This window comes from Heterodontus francisci, chromosome 11 (assembly GCF_036365525.1).
Source record: "Heterodontus francisci isolate sHetFra1 chromosome 11, sHetFra1.hap1, whole genome shotgun sequence".
NCBI lineage: Eukaryota > Metazoa > Chordata > Chondrichthyes > Heterodontiformes > Heterodontidae > Heterodontus > Heterodontus francisci.
The window spans coordinates 110,040,089-110,058,189 of record NC_090381.1 but is presented as its reverse complement, the minus strand read 5'-3'; the positions used below and the strand labels follow the sequence as shown (position 1 = coordinate 110,058,189).

At 40.0% G+C, this 18,101-nt stretch overlaps 1 protein-coding gene across 1 annotated transcript; it reads right to left on the bottom strand.

The window, feature by feature from the left end:
- Window positions 1-1,044: 1,044 nt before the first annotated feature.
- On the bottom strand, window positions 1,045-5,680 carry LOC137375076 (extracellular calcium-sensing receptor-like). Its single transcript, XM_068041705.1, has 6 exons — window positions 5,472-5,680; window positions 4,788-5,079; window positions 3,775-4,602; window positions 3,389-3,616; window positions 2,065-2,188; window positions 1,045-1,958 (listed from the first exon to the last, which is right to left on the bottom strand). The coding sequence occupies exons 1-6, from the start codon at window positions 5,678-5,680 to the stop codon at window positions 1,045-1,047; spliced, it is 2,595 nt and encodes an 864-aa protein (XP_067897806.1).
- Between the last annotated feature and the right edge of the window lie 12,421 nt (window positions 5,681-18,101).

Below are 18,101 nucleotides of genomic sequence, written 5' to 3'. Positions count from 1 at the left end.
TTGTTCATAAATCCATGTTAACTATGCCCAATCAGATTATTAGAATAATGATTACGGTTCTGATGTCAGCTCAACAGTTAAATTGCCTTTAATCTCAACCAACAGTTTTGTAAAACTTAACAGACATGGCAGGACAGCCGAGGACCGTCCCATTGACATCCAGTGCCATATCAAAACTACAGAAAACATTTTTGCATTCTTGAAAACGACATGCGGAAGAGGTTCTTCCAAATGCTCCAGTTCAAGCTCAGAGATTCAGAGCTTGAAAAGCGATGACGTCGCCAAGTGCAGACAGAAGCTACGTTTTCTGGAGGTAGAGAACCCGCGGTTCCACCGTTCGGGAAGAGAGTGAGTGGGCGAACACAAGGCAGACTCAGACGAACTGGCAGGCAGTGCAAGAATCCCCTGGGAATGTAACACCCACAAGTTGTCAGTGTTGAATACCAGTCAGGATGATGATACCTCGCGGGATTGCAGTCAATATGGGAAGACATAGCTGCACAAGAGGCACAAGTAATTTTACAAATATCGATGTTATAGGAGATTCGGTAAACAGGGGGATAGGTAACGACAGGCGTGAGCCCGTTGGACTCCTGCTGCCAGGTTAAAAAGACATCACTGAACGGATGCAGTGCATTCTGCTGGGGAACTGCCAAAAGTCGTAGTCCATGTTGGAACCAATGGCATTGATAGGAACATCCTAAAGTTTCAGGTGCGCGAAAAAAGACGTCACGACAATGCATGAAAGAACAGGACATCAAAGGTAGCACTCTCTGAACTGCTGCCAGTACAACGCTCCAATAAGTAGAGAAACCACGTGATATTGACTCTAATATGTTTAATAATTGCATGTCAAATTTTATTTCTACAATTTAAAGTCGATGCTTTGAGCATATTATGATACAATAAAGGGCTAACTTAGAAACATATACTTGAGCTTGATAGATGAATCTATTTATAGAATATGAGAGAATTGCTATACAAATCCTTCGAAGTACATATTTTGTGCCAGTGAAGATTCATACAAGCGGGTGTTGTCGTTCTTTAAAGCCGCTTTTCAATCACTTTACCCATTAGATTCTTCTTTGTATTTTTCTCCGGAGTTATCATGATAATGTAACACTTTGGAGCAAAAATGCAAAGCAGCAATCCGAAACTGGAGGCCAGAATCGCAAACACTTCCACCGCGGTAGTGTATTTCCCAGGAGAACTCACAGAAGCCGGGATAAAAGTTACCCAAACAGCACAAAAGATCAGCATGCTGAAAGTGATACATTTCGCTTCGTTGAAATTATCTGGCAGCTTCCGGGCGAGAAAAGCCAAAACAAAACATACGCACGATAACAAAGCGATATAACCTGATACAGAATAGAAAGCTGCCGAAGAACCCGCATCGCATTCTAAAATAATAATTTCCCTGTAATAGTTTGTGTTCTTCATAGGAAATGGCGGCGCAATGATCAACCAAAGGGCACATATTAAACCCTGAACGAATGTTAGTAGGAAAACACTTAGACGCTGCTGTTTTTGACCAAACCATTTCATCCTGTTACTGCTGGGATGCGTGGCCTTAAACACCATCAGCACAAGGATGGTTTTAATCAAAACGCAGGAAATACAAAGGACAAATGTAACACCGAACGCTGTGTGTCGTAACATACAAGACCAGTCAGAGGGTTCGCCAATGAATGTAACTGAGCACAAAAAACAGCATATTAATGCTAAAAGAAGGAGGAAGCTCAGCTCGGAATTGTTCGCTTTGACAAGAGGTGTTTCTCGATATCTAAAGAAAAGAACAGTTATATTGATAGCCATGCACACTCCAATCAATGCAAGAGTCACCAGAACAATTCCCAGGATTTCTGTAAAAGCCAGATATTCTATTTTCTTTGGTATACATTGATCTTTCTGATCATTGGGCCAGTAAAGGAAAGGACATTTGATGCAGTCTATGGAATCTAAGAGAAAAGAAGAAAAGAATGAAAATAAGAAATTCATTTCGGATTTCAGTGCAGACATTTGCTGAAACATGTATATTAAACGGAAATCTATATTTCGACTCACCTGTAGTGTTACTAATTTTCCCATCCGCACAGGGAGTGCAGTCAAAGCAACAAACAGGTTGTCCTTTTCTCGCCGTCTTTCTTGTTCCAATAGAACAACTTTCAGAGCATACCGCATGGGGGATCTTCAACGAAGGAAACAATAGATTATCTACCTTGTACTGTTGATAGATATGCTGAAAATGCATTTATTTGTAACGGATTCTTCATCGGCAAATTACATCGATGCAATGAAGTTTAACGTTCATATTGTATTCTGAGACCTTCATATTTAATTGCAATGCTTTACTAACTTAAATCCGCTAACATTAGGAAGGCTTTCCCTGGCCACTTTCTAACATTTGTCACGCAATTAATATCCTCAGAAAGAGATTAACTGGTCATTTCTCTCCAGTATTGTTTGGCGAATATTGCTGCCCGCCAAATATTTGCTAAGCAATAAGAACTAAACTTCAGAAACAATTATTTTGCTGTGCAGTTCCGGGTACGTCATGAGGAGGTGAATGATGGGCTATTGGTGTCATGTTAGCTTGAGTTTAATTTTTATGTTGAACTACTCCACAAATATTTGCCCAAGCCCCTAATCTGTCATCTTGCAGGCTCTTGAAATCTTCCGAGTCTGTCATTCCCATCGATCTGATGTTGTCAACACATTTTGATACCAGTTCGGGGCTTTCGGCATCCGGTTTAACGAGTGTGAGATTTTCTTATCCACTAAAAATAAAGGGGGAAAGAAGCAATACCTCAGAATGTAACGGTGGGAAAGGTGGCCTTTTCGTATCTCGAGAAAAAGGGACACATCTCTGGAATACGCAGCGAACTATATCTGACCAATTCGGGGAAAATATCCAATAACTCCAACTCTCTGTTTTCTAAACTTCAACACTTTTTCTACCACATTGCCAGTTTATCTTTTGTATAATGCATCTTAATATTTTAATGACATTTTTCTGTGAAATTTTATCAAATGATGCTTTGAAAAATTAATACAATTAATAGTCCGAGTGCAATTTCACCTAAGCCACCAATTGGAAAACTGACGGATCGGGTGCAACAGTGGTTTTGCACCCCACCAGATTTCACCCTCCATTGCGTTCCACCAGATACAGTGGGTTTTATCCCATGGCAGAATCTGGCAAATTTCCAGTCAAAACATATTGAATTAGAAAATCTCGAGGCCCTTTGTAAACGGCTGTAAACTGGGCCTAGCTATCGGTTTCCTGGGGCTCTACCTATTCATATTTTTATCTGGATAGAATGGTATTAGCCAATATAATGATGAGGTATGCAGCAAAATTACACGAATTTTGAATTGGCAAACATACCTCCTGGCCACCACCGCTCCAGACAATGTGCTTCGGGTTCAACACCAGTTCTTTTCCCGGAGGTGCTGACCCATTATAATGTCCAACTATCTTCACTTCAATACCGCCGTTTGTACTCATTTGCCAATTTACAAAGTCGTACCCGGCTACTGGATTGCCATTATCATCAAAATACACCTTCTCACCAGTTTTCGTAGTGAAATGTACGGACTTCATGTAATGGAGAAGCTTCAGAAAACAATGCGAAAAATTTCGTCAGGAACATTACATGTAACAAAGGTACTTTTCATACATTAATCAATCAATATTTCCAAAACATTTCTTCTCAGTTTTTCCCTTTGTTTTGTAATTAAAGTGAATTAAATTCAATAGGGTATATGACCTACCTGCCACGGTTGAAAGTCTGTAACATATGCACATGTATTGTTTCTAAATGGTCCTTTGCCATTTTCACATGAATACATGTTGTGCAGTGCATGGGCGAAGGTATAGACTGCTTTATATACATTGTAGTAACTTCCGTCCACAGTCGGGTCAGTATAGACGTTGTGTATTTCATGCAAAGTTTCATTTCCAGTACACTGAGGGAGCTGAGAAGATCCTACTCGGCTTGTAGTGTTATCCAATATTAGAGAGCATCCGAACGTCGTTTCCCAAAACTCCCTTACTAAACTATCACCAGGGAACAGAGAAGGATGGACCCTGAGCAGGAAGTCCCGCAGTCCTGGAACTTCTACCGCACGCACTGCAGTTCCGATTGCCCCAGTAAGGACTCTCGATCTTTTATCTGCAGCAATATCTGCTGTAATCCAACCTTCACTTCCTATCCATTGTATTCCAGTGAGGTTCTGCCGTAAAATCTCATCAAATAAAACGCGCATTTCCCCCGATGGAGCAAAAGCCAGCACGACTTTTGTAGTTGACTCTTTTATCACGTTGACAATTCGCGTAATTTTTTCTGCAGGATCGGTTCTAGAAAACGATTCAGAGAAGGCAATGCAAATGCCGAAACTCACGGCAGCTTCAATAAACGCTTTCATTCCCGATCTGCCATAGTCATTGTTGCTGCTAATGGTTCCAATCCAAGTCCATCCAAACCTCTTAACAAGTTGAACCAATGCCTTGGATTGATGGTAATCACTTGGTATTGTTCTATAAAAAGTCGGATATTCGTTCCTATTACTGAGACATACACAGGTGGAAAAGTAACTAACCTGTAATCAATGAAATACGGAACAATTAAGGAGATCATTTGCATGCAGGTGAAATAAACATATTTAGAGGCGAGAGTAATACCACTAAGCCAGGTCTGTACTTTAAATATACTCTAGGTATGTATCTAGTAATTAATTGGTTCAATTTGTTTGATAGTGACTGCAGTAATTTCACCGAATCTCACCATTGGTATTTTAAATAGACCGATTGTTCTTGCCACTGCTACAGATGCTGAGGATCCATCGCAACCAACAATACCAGCGACATTGAGAGACCCGTTGCAGACTCGACTCACATATGCTTCTTCCTGCCCGTTAACGAGAGCCAGCGCGACTTTTGTTGCAATCTTTGGGGACGCGCAGTCATCGTAAAGTCTGTAACCCAAAGTAATGTTGGGGAGAAGTGTTGCATCCTTGTTTATTTCCTCTATTGCATAAAGCATGGCCTGCGCACGGCGAAAGTACTTTAATCTAAAACTGAGGGGCAAACACAGATGGCATTTAGAGAACATCATGATATCTAACAATATTTGTAAAGCAAAGAACAGCGAGATCCACATTATATCCATTTTCTCGGTATTTTCTTCTCTTGGATTTATTAGTGACGATGTTGTATTAACAGCACCTAGTTTTGGCTTCTATTTTTTGTGCAGTACAAACTGCTTGTTCGAGAGCCTGCCCTCATTGTAAATTTTAAACGATGTAGCAGTTCAGAGTAGTTGACAACCTGAACCTGAATATAAAGTAAAAGAAACCAATGTCGCAAAATGTCACTCACAATGGATGCATATATGAAAATATTTGCGAACATGATTTACATTAAAAAGTTAAGGGAGCCTATGAACGTTCATATACAGAGTTGAACTGACCTTCGACATTTGGTTTCTTTGGGTGGTTTTCGAAATAACTCGATCTGCTCAAACTTGGCCGAGTGCATAGGAAACAACCCTCCAAGCACAACATCCCCATCCTTCGATATATTGGGCAGATTGAATCGTTTCCGAAGGGTGCAGGTTAGCTCATCTGACCCCCATGCAAAAGTCATCATGAGTAGCACTCCCAAAATAAGCTGAAACATCGCTATGGGGGTGGGGGGAGTTAAGTATTATTAACTGCCTTACAATACGGTAAAGATATTGGTTTTGATCTTTATATAGGAAGCGAACATGAATTGCTCAAGCATTGGATTTAAAATGTCGAAATAAATAATCTCAATAGGGAGCTTTGTTTAACGATTTGTAGTTGAAGCTGCCTTCTGGAAATTAATGAATATCCCGAGTGAATACTAATGCCTCTGTGACAGCGAAAAACCCCATAACATCCCTGTCTCATTTTCTAAGTGATCATTGCATGGTTAACATGCAAGCGCATTTTTGTATTCTTTGTGGGGGGGTGGGGCGTCGCTGGCAAACCGAGCGTTTGTTAACAATCTACAATTGTCCTTGGCGACATAATGGCTTGCGAGGCCATTTCAGAGGGCAGTTAAGAATCAACCACATTGCTGTGGGGGTCTGGAGCCACATGTAGGTCAGACCAGATAAGGACAGCAGATTTCGCTCCCTAAATGACATTAGTGAATCAGATGGGCTTTTATAACAATCAATCATAGTTTCGTGGCACCATTACTGAGACGACCTTTCAATTCCAGATTTTGTATTAATTACTTGAATTTATTACTTCAATTTAAACTCCATCAGCTACCATGGTGGGATTTGAACCTCTGTCCCCAGCACATTGCCTGGACCTCTGGATTATTAGTTCAGTGGCATTATCAGTTCTGGAGCACTGCTCTTCCGTACGAGTGTCGGAATATTGTCAGGGTCAATCGCCTTTGCAGTTTCCAGTGCCTTCAGTCGTTTCTTGATATCATGCACAGTGAATCGAATTGGCTGAAGTATAACATCTGTGATGCTGCGGACTTCAGAAGGAAGCCGAGATGAATCATCAACTCAGCACTTCTGGCTGAAGATTGTTGCAAATGCCTCAGTCTTGTCTTTCGCACTGATGTGCTGGGCTCCCCCATCATTGAGGATGGGGATATTTGTGGAGCCACCTCCTCCAGTCAGCTGTTTAGTTGTCCAACACCATTCACAGCTGGACGTGGTAGGACTGCAGAGCTTACATCTGATCCGTTGGTTATGGGATTGCTTAGCTCTGTCTATCGCATGTTGCTCATGCAGTTTAGCATGCAAGTAGTCCTGTGCTGTAGCTTCACCAGGTTGACACCTCATTTTGAGGTGTGCTTTGTTATGCTCCTGGCATGCCCTCCTGCACGCTTCATTGAACCAGGATTGGTCTCCTGGCTTGGTGCTAATTGTAGAGTGGTGGATATGCCGGGCTACGAGGTTACAGATAGAGGTTGAGTACAGTTCTGCTGCTTCTGATGGCCCACAGCGCCTCATGAATGGCCAGTTCTGCATTGCTAGATCTATTCGAAATCTATCCCATTTAGCACGGTGGTAGTGCCACACAACACGATGAACGGTATTAAGTTATTAATGCATATCAAAAAATAGCAATACCGACCTTTGGGAAACACTGCTGAATACTTTCCTCCTGAAAAAAATGGTTCTCCACACGTTTCCATTTTGTAGCCCTTAGTCAATTTTGTATACAGACTGCCAGTGTCCCTCTATTCCCATCGTCTCTCATTTTACAAATAGTGCTTTGTCAAATGTTTATATCCAGCATCAACTGCACTTCCCTTATCAAATCTCTCAGTTACATCCACAAAGATCCCAATGAATTCAATCAAACACTATTTATTTTTTTACAAATATTTGCAGACTTTCTTTTATTCGTCCATACTGTTCGAAACGCTGATTAATTTTGTCGCAGATTGTTGTCTCTATATGTATCTGCACCATAGATATTAAACTGTTTGACTTTTAGATGCCAGGTTTATAAAGATCCTATTGTTTAAACAAAGACGTAATATTTTCAATCCTCTGGCACCATCCTCATTTATAAGGAGGATCAGAATATTGTGTTTAGCACCTCTACAGTTCCCATCATTACTTCCATCACTTATCTCGAATGCATTCTATCCTGATTGGGTGACTTTGCCACTTTGAGGACTGTGAACCTTAAACTGTGAACCTCCTCTTTATCTATTTTGATCCTATTCAATATTGCTATTGTCCCTCCTTTCCTGCTACATTGGCAACATCCTCTTCCCTAGTAAAGATAGATGCAAAGTGGCCATCTAGTGCCTCAGCCATGTACTCCAGAAGAATATCTCCATGTTGGTCATTAATCGACCCCACCCCTCCCTTGACTACACTTGTATTATTTATATGTTTATAAAAGACATTATTGGTTGCTATTTCCGTTAGGAGCTGGTCAATTCTCTCTCTCTCTCTCTCTCTCTCTCTCTCTGTCTCTCCCTCTCATGTGCTTACCTTGCTTTCCCTTAAGCCCATCAATGCTATTCCCTCAAATACTCGTCAAGCTAGTGATTTCCACATTCTAACCACTCTCTGGGTATAATTTGTAATTATAACGAGAAATAAATATTGAAAATATTTCAATGCTTCCATCCACCACAGAACCCCTGTAAAGGCTCGAGTGATGCACAGCAGTCTCTGGACCCCAATTTGAGAAACACTGATGTAGACCACCAACAAGTAAGAAAGATGTAGAGGAGAAAATTCGAAGGCAAATTAGAGAAAGATGCAAGGGGTATAGGGCAGTGGTAATTGGGGGCTTCAAATTTCTTAATATAGACTAGGATAATAAAAATGAAAAGGGCAGGGGGGAAGGAAGTCTTGAAATGTATATGAGAACTTTCTTGTTCAATGCGTTTGCAGCCCAATGAGGAAAGAAGACGTGCTGGATCTAGGTTATCCTTTCTGCATCCACCATGTCAAGACCCCTCAAGATCCTATATGTTTCAATCAAGTCGTCTCTTACCCTTCTAAATTCCAGCAAGTACAAACCTAGCCTGTACAATCTTTCCTCGTAAGACAGTCCTCCTATTCCAGGTATTAGTCTAGTAAACCTCCTCTGTACTGTCTCCAATGCATTTATATCCTTCCTTAAAGAAGGAGACGCGTACTCTACACAGTACTCCAGATGTGGTCTCACAAATGCCCTGTATAGCTGAAGCATAACCTCCCTACTTTTGTATTCAATTCTCCTTGCAATAAACAAAAACATTCTGTTGGCTTTCCGAATTACGTGCTGTAACTGCATACCAACCTTTTGCAATTCATGCGCTGGGACACCCGGATCCCTCTGCATCTCAGAGCTCTGCAATCTCTCACCATTTAGGCAATATGCTTCTTTTTTATTATTCCTGCCAAAATGGACAATTTCCCACTTTCCCACATTATACTCCATTTGCCAGGTCTTTGCCCACTCAATTACCTATCTATATCCCTTTTTAGCCCCCCAATGTAATTTTCACCGTTATTTTCCCACCCATCTTTGTGTCATCAGCAAATTTAGCAACCATACTTTGTCCATTCATTTAAATCACTGAAATAAATTGTAAAGAGTTGAAGCCCCAGGACAGACCAATGTGGCACACCACTCATTACATCTTGCCAACCAGACAATGACCCATTTACGCTTGCTCTCTGTTCCATGTTTGCTAACCAATCTTCTATCCACGCCAATATGTTACTCCCAACACTGCGAGCATTTATTTCCTGCAATAACCTTCGCTGTGGTACCTTATCAAATGCCTTCTGGAAATCTAAGTACAATACATCCACCGGTTCCCCTTTATCCACAGTACATGTAACTCCCTCAAAGAACTCCAATAAATTGGTTAAACATGATTTCCCTTTCAAAAAATCACGTTGACTCTGCCTGATTATCTTAAGTTTTTCTAAATTCCCTGCTATAACATCTTTAATAATAGCTTCTAACATTTTCCCTAAAACAGTTGGTAATCTAACTCGCATACAGATTCCAGCTTTCTGTCTCTCTCCATTTTTGAATAAAGGAGCTACATTCGCTATTTCACAATCTAACAGAACCTTCCCTGAATCTGGGGGATTTTGGAAAATTAGAACTAGCGCAACAACTACCTCATTAGCCACTTCTTTTAACACCCTAGGATGAAGTCCATCAGGACCCCAAGACCTGTCAACCCGCAGCTCCAATTGTTCAGTACCACTTCCATGGTGATTGTAATTTTCTCGAGCTCCACTCTCCCTTTCATTTCCTGACTTAGAGCTAATACTGGGATGTTACTTGAATCCTCAGTGGTGAAGACCGAAGCAAAATGCCTGTTAAATTCATCTTATTATCCATTTCCTTATTATCCATTATTAATTCCCCAGACTCAGTTTCTATAGAACCAACATTCACTTGATAAACTTTTTCTTTTTTAAATATCGAGAGAAACTCTTACTATCTGTCTTTATATTTCTAGATTGCCTTCTCTCCTTCTCTAATTTTGCCTTCCATATCAATGTTCTAGTCATTCTTCGCTTTATTATATATCCTGTCCAATCTTCTGACCTCTCTCCCATCGTTGTGCAATTATATGCTTTTTCTTTAATTTTGATACTATCTTTAACTGCTTAAGTTCATCACGGATGGCGGGGCCCGCCCTTGGAATATTCCTTTCGTTAGAATGTATCTATTCTGTGTATTCTGAAACATCCCCGTAAATGTCTGCCACTGCTTCTCTATTGACTTATCCCTTAACCTAATTCACCAGTTCACTTTAGCTAGCTCTGCTTTCATGCCCTCATAATACTTAAACTTGGAGATAGCAGGATTAAATACAAGTTGTTCCAGTGTCCCATTTTCTCTCAGGCCAGCCCTGTTGCAGACTATAACTGTAAAATCTACTTCTTGTTTATAATGTCTGCAAATTCCAAAAAAATGCACTGCAGAAATTCACAGTTGTCATATAGAGCAAAAAAAAACAAATGCAAATATGCATCTATATTACCTTAACATCAAATAGACATTTTTGCCATTCTGGAATCCGTGTGCTTCTGCACAAAACAGATTACCTTAAAAAGTATATTAACGATGACATAAGCATAAATTACTGTACAATGGAGAAGTATTTGAAAGTACCGTATACTGCCATTGCGAGTGCTCCAGCTGTAACCATGGACGGTGCTAGGTCTAAGAGCAATGAACAAACGAGGAATGGAAAGTATGAAGACAGTTAGATAGAATTTCGATTTATAGAGCTCAGTGATGCACGGCCACAATGTATTCTGTACTTACAACTTTTAGCCAACACTCTGCAAAACTAAAGCAGCAACTTCCACAAAGCATTTGGAATATAAAGATAAATACAAAGACTTCTTTGAACAAAAAGAAAGAAAAATACAGTCATCAGAAAACTTCAGTGAGAAATATATATTTAGGTCTGGCTCAGGCCCTGAAAGCATCCTTCTTAACAGTGGTTCAGGTTCCAAAAAAAGCCAGAATCTCAGCCTGCCAGAAAGGATTTGATTGAAAGTGCTGCTACAGAAATGTACAAAAGTGACAGTGAGTGAAGATCAAGGACAAAGGTTGAGGAGCATACCATTTTCTAATGACACAGTTAGGAGAATAATAGAGGCAAGTCCAAGAGATATTAAATACAATTGAGAAAAAGGAGTTGTTAATGTGACCAGTTTGCAATTCAGCTCGATGAAACAACTGCAAGTGCAGTGCAATTATTCATTTACATTCGCTATGTTTGCCTGGGGGCAATTTTAGAAGGTTTTCTTTTTTGTCCGGTGCTACTGGAATGAACAACGACTGAGGGAGTATTCAGGTTACTGCATAATTTCATTAAATCAGAAGCACCCAAGTGGGAGAACTATGTTGCTGTGTGCACAGACGCTGCTGTCGCTGTGACAGGCAATAGGAGTGATCCTGTTACAAGAATAAGGGCAATAAACCCATTGGTAATCATAGTAAATTGTATGTTGCATCGTCAAGCCCTTGCTTAAGAAAAGGATGAAAACCAACTTACATGCTGTTAAATGCAACTATGACAGTTGTGCATTTTGTGAAATCCAGCCACATGAATTCAAGTTTGTTTGCAAAGCTGTGTTCCGAAATGTGTGCAGGACATCAAAAAATATCATTTCACGCTGAACTACATTGGTTATCTTGCAGCAGTGTCCTAGAAAGTATTTTTGAGCTTCATAAAGAGCTACTGGTTTCTTTATTTCCGTGTACAATCCTGCATTACCTGAAAACTTCTCTGACCAATTTCAGATTGCGAAAGTTGCCTGCCTTTCTGACAATTTTAACCTGTTAGGTAGACGGAATTTATCAATACAAGCGGCAATACACAAAGTGAGTGATAAGGTTGTATCATTTAGGGAATAAATTGAGCTTTGGAAAATTATACTGAACAGAGGAATTTCAGATATGTTCCTGCTACTGATTGAATTACTGGATGCAAACATAATGACAGTTCAATGTGTAAAAGGACAAATCATTGTTCATCTTCTAAAGTTGATAGGATGCTTTAGCGTTTACTTTGCAAATTTAAGCACAGCTAAGTATGATTGTATTCGGAATCCATTTTCAATGTTTGCAACGTCATCTTGCTGCCTACGTGGCAAAACAGAAGAGGAGCTGATAGCACTGTTCTATGATCGGTCACTGTGAACTAGGTTTCAGGAACAAATAGCTTTCTAGGTTGGTCATCTGTTGCTGCAGAGTGCCCAGAATTAGTAAACGAAGCAATGAAAGTGTTGTTAATTTTCAAACAGCATACAGTTGTGAAGCAGCAGTTTCTGTTAGGCAGAAAAGAATAGAAAACAAGTGGGGAATTATTTACGATGTCATTTTTAAGCAACACACCCATTTCACTGTTATCTTTAATAAATGTCACTTTTCTGAAAAAACATTATTCAAACACTCTTTAGTTGTAGCGTTTTTGTATTATCAATGGCGCGCATCATTATAATTTAGATGGGAATTCTTAATTCTAACCAAATATATTCTATATTTTAACCCTTAACTACATAATCCTGTTCCAGAGATATAGCAGTTTATTTGATCAATATCACCACTCAAACCCACTTGTTCTTTTTCGCTTCCATATATTTCATGAATGCTTTGCAACCAGGCATATGAAGTTCCTAATGATTCCCTTCTTTATCTAGGTCCTGTAGCGGGACATGTCGGGAGCAGAAGACCAATCACGTATAGGTCAAAATTTTTACTGGCCAGGTTTTTCCAAGGACGTGGTGCAGTTTTGTAAAACGTGCCATATGCGCCAGATTGTGGAAAAACCACAATTTGCCAGAAAACTGGCATTTCTAATTCCCATACCAGTTTTTGGGGAATGGCTTTTTACAGTGTTAGTCGACTGTCGACCAAAAATAAAATGCAGGACACCTATTTATACTCATTATCAAGACTATGGATAATCGGTTCCTAAAGGCCATTTACTTGAGGAAAATTGTTGTTAATGTAGTAGCAGAGAAGTTAACCCAGTTCTTCATTAGATATGGATTGCTTATTGAGATTCAGTCGGATAAAGGTTACAATTTTATGTCAAATTATTTCTAATTCCCATACCAGTTTTTGGGGAATGGCTTTTTACAGTGTTAGTCGATAGTCGACCAAAAATAAAATGCAGGACACCTATTTATACTCATTATCAAGACTATGGATAATCGGTTCCTGAAGGCCATTTACTTGAGGAAAATTGTTGTTAATGTAGTAGCAGAGAAGTTAACCCAGTTCTTCATTAGATATGGATTGCTTATTGAGATTCAGTCGGATAAAGGTTACAATTTTATGTCAAAATGTTTTCAGGAAGTTATGGTTAATTTCGGTAATATACAGTTACAGTCTTCCGCATACCACCCAGGGACAGAAGGAACTTTATAAAGGTACCATCAGACCTTCAAAACAATGATCAGGGCATACTGTCATGAATATTCCCATGATTCATATAAAGGGCTAGAATTTCTTTTGTTTGCCACTAGGAATTCACATAATGAATGTACCAGTTTAAGTCCTTTTGAATTCGTTCATGCAGATGAGAGAAGAGGTTCTCTAAAACTAAATAAGAAAGTTTTTAGGAACAGACAGATGAATCATCTGTGCTAAATTATGTATCAGTGTTCTGGCAACGGCTCAGGAGAGCTTGCAAAGTGGCTTAAAGCTTCCCAAACAACCATGAAGAAATGGGCAGGCAAGCATGCTTGAATATTTCAACCAGGGATGAGGTGTTAGTATTTCTGCCTTTACAGCGTGAACAACTGAAAGCGTGCTTCAGTGGTCCATATGGAGTGGTCAAGAGAATTGGGAAATAAAATTATTTGATTTGCGGCCAAGATTGCTAGAAAGAGAATCGGCTGTGTCACATGAATATGTTCTAACAATATCATTGCCGGGGTGAGGATAAGCAAGAACAGTTAGCTCAGGTAGTAAGGACAGTGAAGGATGAAAGGGATAATGATGATGAGGCAGTAGGAGGCCTAAACAACTCTCAAATTGAACCTCCTACTACCAGTTAGCTAATATTGATTTGTGAGGGAGATTGGACTCTATGATTTCATATTTAGATGCAGAACAACAAGAAGACCTAACGAGACGACTCATTGCATTTAAAACGTTTGGAGGGACAATCCAGGGTATGCAGCATTCCTCACACATGATGTGGATGTCGAGGGATCATTTCCCGTAAAACAGCATCCTTATCGCTTAAATCCAGTATAAACAGACCCAGGTAAAAGCAGAAATCCAATACATGGCAGAAAACCACTTAACTGATCCCAGTCAAAGCGGCTTGAGCACCCCAGTGGCATTAGGGTCTAAACCTGATGATTCAACTAAACTCTGCGTAGTCTACAGAAAGATTAATGCAGTAGCAAAGACAGATTCCTACCCAATTCCTGGCTCGCAAGACTATTGACAGAGTGGCGGCCATGCCACCTTTCTTAAAAAAATAGATTTCTTAAAGAGATACTGGAAAATTCCTTTACCTCCCCTAGCTAACGAAATATCAGCCTTTGTCACACCAGACGTTATTTTGAAATGCTGAGTGAAGCCATTCTGGCACAGAAGTGACCCAACAACTTGTCAGAGATTAATGAAGCAAGTGGTAGCCAGTGTTCCTAACATTTTGCTTTACCATGATGATGTGCTGGTATACAATGACACTTGGAAGGGCCACTTGGAACAACTGGAAGCTCTGTTTAGAAAATTACAATCGGCTGTTTTACTGATAAACCTTGGCAAAAGTGAATTTGCAAGGCGAGGGTAATGTACCTCTGGCATACAGTATGACAAGGACAGTGCTGCCAAGAACAGCAAGAGTACAAGCATTGGTGGAGTTCCCTACCCCTCAGACTAAGCAAGAAATCATGAGGCTTTTGGGGATGTGGGGCTACTACTGCAAGTTTGTACCAAATTTTAGTACCATCGCGGCTCCACTGACATATTTGCTACAAACAATAAGAAAACAAGGTAGTGTAGTCAGGGGAGTGCCAAGCATCTTAGAAGAGGTTGAAAGCCATTTTGATTAATGAAGCAGTGTTGGCTGCTTCAAATTTCACTAAGTCCTTCTTTGTAGCAATTGTTGTTTGTGACCTGCAGGTCGGTGCAGCCCTGTTACAAGACGATGAATCAGATATATAAAGGTCAGTGGGATACTTTTCTAAAAAAGCTAAATCGATACCAAAATGAGATTCAACGGTGGAAAAAGAAACTCTAGGTGTATTATTGGCTCTTAAGCAGGTTGAAGTCTATTTCCACCACGACTGCAGAGAGACACTGGTATATACAGTGACACTTGGACGGACCACTTGGAACAACTGGAAGCTCTGTTCAGAAAATTACAATCGGCTATTTTAGTGATAAACCTTGCCAAAAGTGAATTTGCAAGGGTAACGTACCACTGGCATATAGTAGGGCAAGGACAGTGCTGCCAAGTACAGTAAAAGGACAAGCATTGGTGGAGCTCCCTACCCTTCAGACTAAGCAAGAAATCATGAGGCATTTGGGGATGTGGGGCTTCTATTGCAAGTTTGTACCAATTTTTTGCCTCTTAACCCCCCTAGCTTTTCTGGAAAATAATAAAAACCAGAATACTAGATTATTCTGACGGAGTTTACTATTGCAACATTATCACTTAAAGAGCATTCACATTGCGGGCAAACTGAGAAAAACAATTCCATTGATGCTGGAACATTGTGATTTTTTTTCTCAAGAAAAGGTCATCAGGAGGTCTTTTGGACAGAGCTTGTAAACAAACTTACTGGAAGCCACCTGTTTTCAAATAAATACCCAGCAATTTTCGCATATTTAGGATGCCAAATCAAAACAAAGAACACCTGACATCTTTCCATATCTTCTCTTTTTTCTTCAAGAATTAGCAAGTATCTGGCCAAAGTATTCTTTTTGCCTGTTTTTTGTAACAGGCCTCTAACGAACAAATATGCTTATTTTTTCAGTTGAATGCACTTTAAGTGATAAGGTTGCAATAATAAACTCCATCAGAATAGTCTGGTATTCTGGTTTTTTAATTTTTTTCAGTGTGTGTTTATTTGTGTATATGTAGGACTAAGAGGAAAAGGGAACTTTTATATTTCAATCTGTGTGTTAATGCTTTGCTTCATTCCTGGTACTGACCTGCTTTACAATAAACTGATAATTTTGTTGTTTATTAAAGAAAGCTGGTTGGTATATTTTATTCTGGGATAAAAATAGAGTCTATCATTGACTGTATCAGTAACTGGGAAAATGTTTAAAGATATTTTGTGACCTGTGGAGAAGTGAAACTAGAAAGACAGTGCATTCCTCCAGCCTCGGTCATACAAGGTATACCCACAGTGCCATATTTCGCCACTAGTTTGATGCAAATGAGTGCCTTACTATCATTAATTCAAATATTAACAGTAAAGTAAGACTAGACAATGACATTTAAAGAAAAACTAAAGCCAACGTGCTAATTTATCAGAGATTGTTACATCTGTGATTTCTGCCAGTTCTGATGAAGGGCAGCTGACCTGAAACGTTAACTCTGTTTCTCTCTCCACAGATGCTGCCAGACCTGCTGCGTATTTCCAGCACTTGGTTTTCTTTCAGAGATCCAGCAGATTCAGCATTTTTTTCTCCAGATTTAGCTAATTTATCATATAGTTAAAATGAGTGTTCAATTAATTAATCAAATCTAGGATAATGTCAAAATTAAATAGTGGAATAACTTCATTAAAGGGTTCTGAATGTTTCAGTAAATCAAAATCTGAGGTATAGAGATAATAAGAGTTCAATAAAACATTTAAGTTAAACTCCCTATGAAATGATGTTTTCGGCACAATGAACGCAGCTGATTGTTGAGTAGCTGGTGAATATTTATGAACTTAGGACTTCAGTTTATTTTGGTTAACCAAGTTAATAGTCCAATACATTGAGGTATGACAGGACACTTACTGTGTCCTGGACAACCCACATGTGCATGAAATATCATCAGCTGGAACGAGGCTGGGAGTTTCATGGATAGCATGCTTCTGGATGTGGTCACGCCACAGCTTAAGAGTTTGTAGACATATAGGGAATTGGTGACGACCAGGCAGTCAAACAGGACCAGGCAGGTTGTGCAGGAGTCCCCAAGGGGCAACTCACTCTCCAATTGCTAGTCAGTTCTGAATACTTGTGAAAGTGATAGTTCCTCGAGGAAATTGCAGCAACAACCAAGCCAATGATACTGCAGCTAGCTCAACCATACATGGAGATAGGATGAATCTTGGGAAAGCAACAATGATAGGGGATTTTATCTTTAGGGGAACGCTTTTGCATTTCTGTGGCCGCAGACCTGAATCCGGGATGGTATGTTGCTTCCTCGATACCAGAGTCAAGGATGTCACTGAACATCTGCAGAACACCCTGAAGGGCGAGGAGAACAGCCGCTGGTTGTGATGAATATCGGTACCGACAACATAGGTAGAAAAAGGGATGAGGCCCGACAAGTAGATGTTAGGGAGCTGGAAAATATATTGAGAAGTAGAAAATCAAAAGTAGTATTCTCCAGATTAATTCTGGTACGATACACTAATGATTTTCCAATTGCATCAATTGTTGAGAGTTCAGTAAGGAGGCTAGCTGTTTACGCCGAGGTTGGTGCTGTCTCTTACGTGATGTAACTCCACATGTTGATTTACATGTCCAATTTACAGGTTCTGAGACTGGCGTTCAGAATGTCTTACGATCTAGGTTTGAGGCATCCTCTGCTGCCAGTTCCCATGCTCAGCTGGCTGCAGAATACTGCCTTTGGTATACATGAATCCTCCATGTAAATCATAGGCTTGACCCAGCAAAGGTGACCTCGGATGAAAATGCTCTTGATACTTGGTATGCAGCATCTTGCAAGAGCTTCAATGTTAGGTATTTGTCCTGCCACTTGATGTTGCAGATAGATCTTAAGCAGCGACGGTGAAATGCATCTATTTGCTTTCTGTGATGCTGGTAGACTGTCCATGCCTCACAGCCTTACAGAGGTGACGTGAGCAACACTTCCTGGTGGACTTTGATCTTTGTTTTGAGACAGACTCCATGCTCCCTCGAAA